The 11185-nt window shown below is 40.4% G+C and overlaps 1 protein-coding gene across 1 annotated transcript in view; it reads left to right on the top strand.

Annotated features, from left to right (window-relative positions):
• Nucleotides 1–338: 338 nt before the first annotated feature.
• PDZRN4 (PDZ domain containing ring finger 4) overlaps nt 339–11185 on the top strand; it is a 351649-nt gene continuing 340802 nt past the window's right edge. Inside the window, exons 1-3 of the mRNA XM_077870437.1 lie at nt 339–1100; nt 3715–3801; nt 5668–5775. Of these exons, the coding sequence (XP_077726563.1) occupies nt 459–1100; nt 3715–3801; nt 5668–5775 (837 nt within the window). The 5' untranslated portion in view covers nt 339–458. The remainder of the gene's footprint in view (nt 1101–3714; nt 3802–5667; nt 5776–11185) is intronic.

Raw genomic sequence — 11185 nt, 5'->3', positions numbered from 1 at the left:
GCGCGTTTTAGCGGAAAACCGACGGACAGCGACCTTGCTCCCCGCGAGCTGACGCGCGGATGGAAGTAAAAGTTGTCCCCGGACCTCCGCGCCGCGCCCGTCATCAGCTCTGCCTTGACGACGGGGCCATTGTCAGCAGGTCTCAGCTCCTCGAGGACAAAATTGGAAAGAATATAAATTGCAGAGCCGCAAAAGAGGCGGAGGCGGTGCGTGCGCGCGCGCGCGTGTCCCGGGAGGTGGCGTCTATTAGCATCAATACGGCGGAGCCAGGGGACCCAGCCGGAGCCTGCAAACTTCGAGCCAAACTCCAGGATCGCGCCCCCCCCCCCCTTCCTCCTCCTCCTCCCCTCCGTGCCTGACCCCTGCCGCGGGAAAGGCGTCCCCGGGGAAGCCCGGGGGAGCCTGGGGGCTCCGAGACAGTGGCCTCGGATTCGCTGCTCCGCCTCCCCCTCCCGACGATGGGCTTTGCCCTGGAGCGCTTCGCCGAAGCGGCGGACCCGGACTGCAAGTGCAAACTGTGCGGCCAGGTGCCGGAGGAGCCGCTGTGCACGCCGTGCGGGCACGTCTTCTGCGCCGGCTGCCTGCTGCCCTGGGTGGCGCGGCGGCGCCGGGGCCCGCTGCAGCGCCAGCCCCCCGCGCCGGGCGAGCTGCACCGGGCGCCGCCTGCGCGCAGCCTCCTGCAGCAGCCGCGCGTCCAGGGCGGCGGCCGCTCGGCCCGGCTGCACGAGCTGGCGGCGCACGTCGAGCGCGGGGCCCGGCGCCGCCCGCGGGGCTGCGTCTCGGGGCCCGGCGGCCGCGGCGGCGGGGACCTGCCCGCGCGGGGGGGCTGCGGCGCGGCGCCGGGGCCGGGGCCGGGGCCCGGCCGGGGCGGGGGCGCGCGCGGGGGGCCGCCGGGCGGGAGCGGGAGCGGCAGCGGCAGCGGGCGGGGGCCCGGGGCGCGAGTCCTGGCCTGGAGGCGGCGCGAGAGGGCTCTGCGGGCGCAGCTCCGGGCGCTGCAGGGCGAGGTGCAGCTCGCGGCCCGCGGGTACCGGGAGAAGTTCGCGCAGTACATGGCTCACGTCCGCAACTTCGCCGGGGAGCTGGGCGGCGGCCGCGGCCCGGTAAGCGCAGAGGGATCCGGCTCCTGGAGGGCGGGGGCGGGGGGCGTGTGGGGTGGAAGAGGGAACCCCCCCCCCCGCGCCCGGGGAGCTCCCGAGCTGCCCTCCTGGCCCGCCGCGCGGGGGGAGGCGCGCACCCGCCCCACCGGTACCTGCCGGTGCCTTAGCACCGCACTTGCCCAGGATTGCGCTCTTTCCACCTGAATTGGGGTTGGATCCAATTAAGGAGAATCGGTCCCAACTTTTCGGTGGAGAAGGAAGGATTAGGAAAACTCACTTTTCCACCCCGACCCTTGCTCCCCATCTCCTGTCCTACCCTCTCTCTGCGATTTTTTTTTCTTTTCTTTTCTTTTTTTTTTTTTTTTTTTTTTGGTGCCCTTGCCCTGTGCCTGAAGCCAATCAGAAACCAAAGCCGGGAGGTGAGGACTTCTCCGACCCTGTCTCCCCACTGCTGATGCCCCAGCATCATCCCTGAGGCCTTGTCATACACCTTTAGCTCCCAATGACTTAGTTTCCCTGCCAGGCTACCCATATGGGCCCCTTTCGACTCAGTGCAGGGACTGTCCGGGATGTGGAAACCAGGAAAACCTTGTGTTGAGAGATTAACAGATGGGATTTCTTGGACCTGCAGAGTTTTCATTAGCCTGACCTTCCCTGAAGAATCCTTTACTGCCTTGGGATTTCGTCACTGGTGGTGGTGGTGGTGGTGCTGCTGGTGTGTGTGTGTGTGTGTGTGTGTGTGTGTGGTGGGGGTGCTTGGGGAACCAGATCTGGGAGCAGCCACATCCATCTGCGGTCAGACTCGCCCTGTGAGCCCCTGGGCAGCGGCTGTTTCCCTTCTTTGTCGAAGCTTCTGGCCCCGAACTGTGCTGGGGGACTGCCCGCTTTCAGACTGAATAAACAAGCCTCTTTGCAGCACCCCGTGTGAAGAGGCTTGTTTATAAAGCTGTTCCTTCTCTTCTGGAGGACCTCTGCGCACTGTTTGACATTGTTGGTCGCTGCCATGGTGAGCAGGGATTTAGCAGAACTTGCGCTCCATTCAAGGAGCTGTTTTCATTCTTCAGCCTCCTGGGGAGGAGCAACACGGGATGATTCCCATTTGGGACTGCTTTGCACTGCCTCCAGCCCAGGCATGGAGTTTAGAAGCTTCTGTCCTTGAACCTTCCAAACCAAACCAACCAACCAACCAACCAAACAAACAAACAAAAAACCCCAAAAACTGAAGTGTGAGTAGCTAAAACGTTTCCACTTAAAGGGAGGCACACTGCTTGTTAAAAAACTGGATGCTACCCCTCATCCTTTCTGTATCCTGTTCATAGCCAGGTAAATTTGCAAAATGGGAAGACCCAGAGAGGAGCACAGAAATGTGCTCTGTGTTATCAGGTCATGTTACAAGGTCGTAGGGAAGCAATGGTTGATGGAAAGGAGCAGCAGCTAGAATTCTATGACCGGGAAGTCCATGCAACAAGTCAAGCTATGATTCGAGAAGTGAGGGAAAGCTGCTCATGATTTGCAGACTGTCAGGCTTCTCTGCTCCTCAGAAATGTGTTCCCATTACCAGTAGGGGCTGCTGTGTGCACTGCCTGGGAGAAACTCCTAGGAAGAGGGGGTGATGGTGATACTGGTGCTGATGGTGCTCATGGAATTTTACCATTAACTGCCAAATGTAATTTCCTAGGACAGTTAATAATAGCCACAGCCATGAATAAACCTTACCCAGTCTGACATGATTTCATCTTGTATTTAAACTGGTCTTTGTTAATAAACAGGTTGTAGATATAATTACTATTTATTTTACTATTATCTGGTTGCCAGCAGAAGAAGTACAGTTTTATTTAACACAAATTCTTTCCTTTGAAAATTCTGGAAGAATTATGCAAAACCAAATAAGAATACTATTCAAAATTAGGATTACTGTCACTCAGATCCTGCTTTACAATAACAATCCAGGTATTACTGCCGAAAGAATTTTATCAATAACTCACTATTACTTCAATCTCTCAAGATTTTCCAAAGTGAAATTTTTATATAAAATAATTATGAGATTCTTCGTTTTACTCAACTGTAAAAAAAAAAAGAAAAATAAGGATACCTTTAGGGTTACCAGAAATCTGTTTTAAATTACAATGAAGCCAGAATTAGATGATGTATTAGGATAAGAAACTGATGTGTGAAAATACGAAGCCCTTTAGACATTTTTGAAAAAAATGTTTCTCAAAAGCACTATTTAAAAAATACATATTTTCTTTCTTTTTTTAAAATTTTGTTTATTTATTCATGAGAGACACAGAAAGAGAGGCAGAGACAGAGGCAAAGGGAGAAGCAGGTTCCATGCGGGGAGCCTGATGTGGGACTTGATCCCAGGTCTCCAGGATCACACCCTGGGTCAAAGGTAGGCCCTAAACTGCTGAGCCACCCAGGTGTCCCAAAAATACATATTTTCATGGTGAATTTAGGAAGAAATTAATCTCCCAGATTCAGCCATCTTTAATGTTAAAATTTTTTTCTTTTCAGGTGTTAATTTATGGACAGTTTTTTTTTTTTTAAGGTATGTGGCAGCATTTATTTTTTCTTTACTTTTTTTTTTTTTTAAACTATTTTATCTCTTTTTGTCTAGGATGGAGAACATAAGCCATTCACCATTGTGTTAGAAAGAGAAAATGACACATTGGGATTCAATATTATAGGAGGTCGACCAAATCAGGTAACCTACTTTGTTCATGCATAACTCACTCTTTGCTTGTAAAATAATAGAAGACAGCTTTCATTTGTAGATTTTAATAAGGAAAACAAGTGATTTAATCTTTAATAGCATGCTTATGATCAAATATCAGATTCCTTAATGCAGATTCTCAGTACATAATTACATTTTTTTGAAAAAAAAAAAAAAAACCAACAAAAAAACCCAACAGCTAACAAATTCGTCCCTCTTTCCTACTTTAGAAAAAAAGGAGAGTTTGTTTCACATTTTATTTACATTGTATAGCCCCATTGTTAAACTTCTTAAACCTATTTCACAATAATATGAATAGGCAATTTCTACTTGATAATATTAGATAACTATATTGCCTGATTATACCCTCTAATTATTAAGATCAGTTTGTTAGTGTTTAGGTGCTAACACAGACCAGGCAGTTTATAATGCACGTTGATGGAATGAACAGTTAAAATAAATTGAAATAAGGAATAATTGTTTTCACAATTATATAAGAAATACCATGTTAAAGATAATTGATTTGCAATATTGTTGGCTCCCCAAATCAAATCCTTAATTTAATTGAATGAATAATATTTTGTTAATTGATGCCAATTGTTTTCAAAATACATGAGTTGTAAACTTAAGCCAGTTACTGTAGTTGCAGAGTTCTTTTATATCCTTCAAATACTACATCAATTTAATTTTCAACATAACTAGAACAAAGTGGTAAAGTTAAAAAAAGAAAAGAAGCATGTTCTTTAATTTTCTTAATAAACTGCCGTGAAATTCTTGCATCTTGCATTGCAGATGTTGTCCAAGGAAACTGTCTTAGAGTTGTTGGCCATATGCTGTGTTTAGGTCGGGATGGCAATGACATATTTCCCCCTTACTGTTTAGTATTTTGAAAACCTAGCAACTAATGACTGCTGTGCTTCTGTTTCTAGAACAGTCTCTATTTATTATGAAAAGATAGAAGTCTTCTCATCGTATCTTTTTTGTTTTCTTTTCCCCTAAGGAATATTTTTTATAAAATGCTACTCAGGTGTTTGACATTTAGAGCACACTGGACATTTTTAAGAGGCTCTTCAGATTCATGTTAACGAAGGTTAATTAAGGAGAAATAATTGTATTTAAACTACCATGAAGTAAAATGACATTTGAAATTATTATTATAGTATGTTGGGCATTTTACCTAGATAAGTTTTGCAATATTATTGTTTTCCCATGACTGGCTAAAAGGTCCTATTTGTATTATATCAGTTATATGGTTGAGGTTTAATCATTAGGCTCATTGCACCTGGAAATGTGTACCGATTAGCCTTGAATGGGTTCTCTTGCAGTTACAGTTGATCTTTGGGGATTTTACACTTGAGCAAGCTCCTAGTCTCCCCTGTGAATACAGTCAGAACTATATTTCCAAATCTGTCATATCATGAGGCCAAATTGTATTTTCAAAACTATGACCATATCTCAGACCAAATATATTGTGAGGCTGGATATACTTTTTTGTTTTCTTGTAACCCTTTTTAATTACTCCATCTCTTTAGAAGTAAGATATTTCATAAATAATACTTCAGAGCCAGTCAATATCACCTTGTACATACCCTTTCCTCATAGCTTTTTATGTATATTCAAAAACATGAAGTAAATGGATAATCTTGTCAGAGATGCTGGACTCATTCATTAAAGCTGCCATCTTGATTAATGACTATTTGGTATTAAGGAAGTTAAAATTCAGTGCCAAATCCCCAGCTACTAGAGAGAGATGCATGTTTAGGGAGGATTGGCAATTTTACATTTACTAAATTGTCCTTTATCCAACTAAAATTTTGCTTACATCTTTCTTACTGCTAATGGTTATACTTTTTATAGAATAATAAGGAAGAAACATCAGCGGAAGGAATTTATGTTTCAAAAATTTTGGAAAATGGACCTGCTGACAGAGCAGATGGCCTGGAGATTCATGACAAAATCATTGAGGTAAGACAATAATAAAACACCAATATGAGCTGTGAAAGAAATATTTGGACATTTTAAATTACTGTTTTACCTTGGTGTGGTATTTGCCAGAGTATATAACTAGAGTACATATCTATCTAGAATATTTATCTAATTTATATCAAGATTAGATCTTTAGATAAAAGAAAAAAAATCATCTGAAGTTTCCAAGTATGTTAATGAATATCTCTTTTTTAATAAATTGCTCTCCCCATGAACTATGAAGTTAGTTGTGTGATTATTAAGGGATAAATTTTGTATGACATTTCAAAAGATGATAAATCTCTGCTAGAAACATTTTTGATGAGGAAATATTACTGTCTTTGAAATGTGATTAGTATGTTACATGGGGAGTTTGGAATTACTTATGCAGAACTTTTTACCATTCCTTAGTTTAATATGGTTATCTTGTTCGTGTATTTTTCCATGGGGGGAAAAAGCAAATTTGTTTTTTCCTGTTGGAAACACCTGGTGAGAACTCTTCATTTTCTCTATTGTGCATCGTAGCTATATTTTTATATTGGGGGTTGACAAAGTAAATATATATAAGTTAGTGAAATTTGGGCTGTGATAATGGAGTTTTTGAAATTTTAACTGGTATTACAAAAATGATTAGATTACTTTTATCAGTGAAATTATTTCCAATGCATTTGTAAAGGCATAAGTAGGAATTTGGAAAGTTTATTTGACCTCACTATTTTGGAAATATTCTGTTTATTCTGGGTTATGTAATAATTAGTGCTGTCTTTCTGAATATCTGTATAAAATCTCTGGATGGTGATTTTTTAAAAGTAAATTTTGAATAAAATTTTAGATATTCATACCTCTTTTTTGCATTAAAAAGTTGAATTTTGAATAATTTGACCTTAGACAAGAGTGAAGAACGTAGAAGAGCCAATAGTGGTTTTGTTTCAGAAAAAAACTCATAATATCTAGATATAGGCTGACTAAGTGCTTTGGGGAAGGGAGAGGAGATGGCCTTTGGCTGAAAAAGTGGGTTTTATGTGAAGAGGTCTTTTGTATTAATATTTTCTCCTTCCAGTTGTGTAGCCAAGAAAAAAAAGTATAGACTTACTTTCATTGATGCTATCCAGTTTGTCTTGGCAGTTTGCCCAGTGGAAATATTTACATGCTGCAGTTTGTATAGTTAGAAATTTTCTATTTCTACTCGTGTTTGTGCAATATGATTTAAAGGGTAAATAACCTAAATGACAATAAATTATCCTGGTTACTTTCTGCCTTATCTCTAAAGCATTTTGATTTTTATTGTTAAATGGAAAATGAATGCCTACATTTGATAGTCTTAGAACGCTAATGGAACTGAATACATATATCTAATTAGCACACACTCACATATATGCACACAGAAACATGTAATGAGGATTTAAAAAACAATTTAGCTAGGTAACAGTGTTATATATGGTCCATTAATGTTGCATTAAAAAGGAGGAAGAATAATTTATTTTTTATATTGTAATATAGCACTTTTGTTAAAAATTCATTTTTTTAATGTGAAAAGATAATTTGATAAAAATGGTGGTGGTAAGTCAAGGTCATCTAGACATCTAGCTAATATTCTTACTAGTATATGTCAGAATCACCTTATTTAAATCATATAGAGAGCAAGGATCAACCATGTAAATCTAAATTGCAATTTATAAGTAGCTGCAGTATTGTTATTATTTCACCTTGACATGCATATATTATCAGTTGATGATGAGCTTGAAATTTGCCTCAATTATAGAAATATATTGGTGCATCTTTTATGCCAGGGTACATTGTAATAGGCATATTTTTGTTATCCTCGAATGGATTCATGTGAACACATTTGCAGTTGAAGATGAGTTAGATGATATTCATATTTTTGGAATATTGTCTGTTAAATAGCATAAATATTTTAAAAGGAATATTATTAGAAATCTCTCATATTCAGTTGTTCAGTGATGCCATCAGCTTTTAAAATGGATAGTTGTGTATACACACACACAAGTAGCATGCTAGTTTCGTGTGTATATATGTGCAAAATATCCTATGTAACAATTAATTTAGAAATATTTGATTCCTGTCAATTATTTTAGTTAATCTGCCATTGTATCAGTCAACTTTACACACTTTTTTTTAAAGATTTATTTATTTATTCATGAAAGACACATAGAGAGAGGCAGAGACATAGGCAGAGGGAGAAGCAGGCTCCCCTCAGGGAGCCATATGTGGGACTTGATCCCAGATCCCATGATCACACCCTGAGCCAAAGGCAGACGCTCAACTGCTGAACCACTCAGGTGTCCCAACTTTACACATTTTATAGTAACAGGAAACCAATATGAAATATATATGATTAATTTAAAATGTGCAAAGACAAAATAGATTTTAAAATAGAGTAATTCATTTTCCATTTTTTGTGCTCAGTGATTTGTTTATTGAACTAATTTAATGCAACGTTTTTTTTCTACTTTTGAATTTGAAATGGCTATGCTGATTTATATGTGGTGCCACAAATTTCTTAGCAGTATAAAGTACACAGTAGTTCATATATTATGAAACTCTCCATATGGGATAAGAGAAACTGTTAAGCAATCCTTTTTTTTTCTTATAGTCCAGACATACTGAAAATATTTTATCTAGTTAATTGCTTAAAGCACATATAATAGATTTATGAATTGTTCTTATAAAATAACAAAATTTTCTTAAATCATTCATTTGGAGGAGAAAGAACATATGTTAAAGGTCTAGTTCTATAGGTAATTAAAGATTTTACTAATTTGCCAAAGTTTAGCAAAAGCCAACAACTCTAACAGTATTATTTTTTAAATAGTTTGCATTCCACTGAAGCAGATCAAAATCCAGAATCACAAAAGAAAAAAAATCATAGTATTAATGTAAATCTGTATCATAGTTTTCACATAATACAAAGAAAATTCATTTTTGGAGTCAGTCTGCTTGAGCAAGATTACATTTAGTAGTTTCTAGGTATTTACACATCCATATTTGCTAAAACATTTCTTGGTGTACATTCAGAAGAGAAATCCATTGTGTTAGTTACAGTATTAGGTGTCAGAGATCACTAGAGACCAAAAAGGCAAAAGACATTACTAAAGGCATTGAGACATGGCAAAAGTTCACATCGACCAGGAATTCACCAGAGCATACATCCAAATAAAAGCCTCTTTTGCATGCTGTTTTACACCCTTTCAAGACTCAAAGGCACCACAGAAGAGTCTTGATACCATCAGAGGCTTGGGCACAATTCTTTAAGAGGGCAGCAGTGCCATTGCTGTGACGATCATCATGTTGGGATGCCTGTGGGGTGCGTGGGAGTTAAGAATCAAAGTTCACTGCTGCTGTCAGCAGTTATTCCTCTGTTATTATTCCTGTGATGCTGTTAGCAGGCATACAACCTTAACCCCAGAGTGGGAAAGTGAATAGAAGGGTGCAGAGTCATTTATGGCTCTTTGTTCCCACTTTCTACCTCCCCTTCTAGCTCCCGCCAGCTCCTAGCCAGTGCTGGGTAACTGCAAAGTCCTCCTTTCTAGCTTCTGGAGACCAGGGAGTAGGGGTGGAGGTCTGTGAAGTCTATGCGAAGAACAGTTTGGAGCAGAAAGCAGAATTTTCTCTAGTGTATGCATTAAAGTCTCTTCTATTTACCTAGCTTGAAATTCATAATGAAATGCAGCACACAAGGCTTTTTTTTTTTTTTTTTTTTTTTTGTACTGTAGAAACAGTTCCCACATTGAGCAATGTCAACGTAGCACTTTCTGCAGGGGGCTGAGTGTAGTACTAGCAGAAGGAACTTTACCAATGCAATGTCTCAAGGAGAACTTAACTAGTCGGGACGCCAGCCACACCATCTTTTAGTTCTGTAATGGTGTTTTGCATTCTCTAGAACTGTGCTGCTAAATTAAAAATCTTTGGGGGTTATCATGTTTATTTGCTTAAGTCTCTGCACAGTTCGTTTACAGGTGTTAACACAGGAACTGTAAATGCAGATCAGAGCTAAACATTTAGGAATCCCGTTGAATTGGATCTACACCGTGCTACCTCTGTGTGTGCTTGATGGCACAGTGCACCTTACTACCTCATAAAGCAGCCGTGCTAATTTGTGTATGCTTAGGAAGCATTTATGAGTTTTAGAAGGGCACTTGTAAATCTGGTGGACAGTTAGTTTTTTGAGAAATTGCTGTTTAATTTGAAGACATCACTGAACTCTTCAATAACATATTATTATCATCCCACATTTTAAAAGTGTTTTTTAACTGTCCAAGTAACATTGACTGATCATCTGAAAGAATTAGGGAAGAACTGAAAGTAATCATGTCAGTGCAAGTAAAGAATTACATTATATGAGATTTGTAATCATGATTAAATGCTACTTAAATTGACTGCGGTTTTAACAGGATATAGTTATCTTGAAAAGTGTTGTGCTACAGTGGGAAAAGCATGAATCCTGGAATCAAGGAAATCTGGTTGGAATTCCTGTCCTGCCTCTGTAAGCGCGTGTGACCTTGAGCAAGCCAGTGGTTGTACCCCAGTTTCTATGCCATTCATGTTTATTGTATATGCAAATTGCCTGACACAAGGTAGGTTCTTAGAACCCAGTATCACGAGCCTGATGGGTCTCTCAGCTTACGCAAGTAGTTCATTCTCCAGAACACAGAGAAATGGGGGCACGGATGTTTTCCTTTCTTGGAGAATCTAGATCACTCTCCTCAACTTTTAGTCATTCTCATTTCTATAGACCTCACCATCTGGATGAGTAAATGTAGGAAGTTTGAACTCATATATTTTCATATATTCATATGGACACTTAGATGCAAGAAGGACTGTGGTGGAAACTTTGTGCACTTATGACTTAATCATTCAATAAATATTTATTAATTGCATATATGTGCCAGGCAACATCTCTGTATTATGGAAATAAAGAGCAATAAGAACTATTGTCCATATGAATATATGAAAATGTGTGAGTTCAAACTTCCTATATTTACTCATCCAAATGGTGAGGTCTCTGCCCTCTAGTAGCTTGTGGTGTACAGATTCCATTTTCTGCCTATACAAGGCAAAGTGGGCCCTAGGGGGAAGCTGTTCCTTCAGTTGTTATGAACTTAAACGGACCTTACCAGCATATCTTAGTGGAATGACACTGAGGGTTTATCCTAGTTTTCCCCTTCTCCCGGAGTAGTTCAGCTCGTTTTAAGAAATTATGATGTAGGGATAGTAAAGTAGTAATGTGAATGTAAGACAACATTGTATATTCAGGAAGGGGCATGGGCTTTGAACTGGGTTCTTTGCTTTAAATTTATACTGGGTTATCTCACAAAGATTTTTCAAACTTTCTTATTCTAAATTTCTTTCCTGTGACTATGAGGGTAGAAATAGCTAGCCCCTCAGAACT

The sequence above is a fragment of the Canis aureus genome, chromosome 25 (assembly GCF_053574225.1).
Source record: "Canis aureus isolate CA01 chromosome 25, VMU_Caureus_v.1.0, whole genome shotgun sequence".
Taxonomy (NCBI): Eukaryota; Metazoa; Chordata; class Mammalia; order Carnivora; family Canidae; genus Canis; species Canis aureus.
Note: the sequence above shows the minus strand (reverse complement) of the source record. Positions and strands in the feature narration are given on the sequence as shown.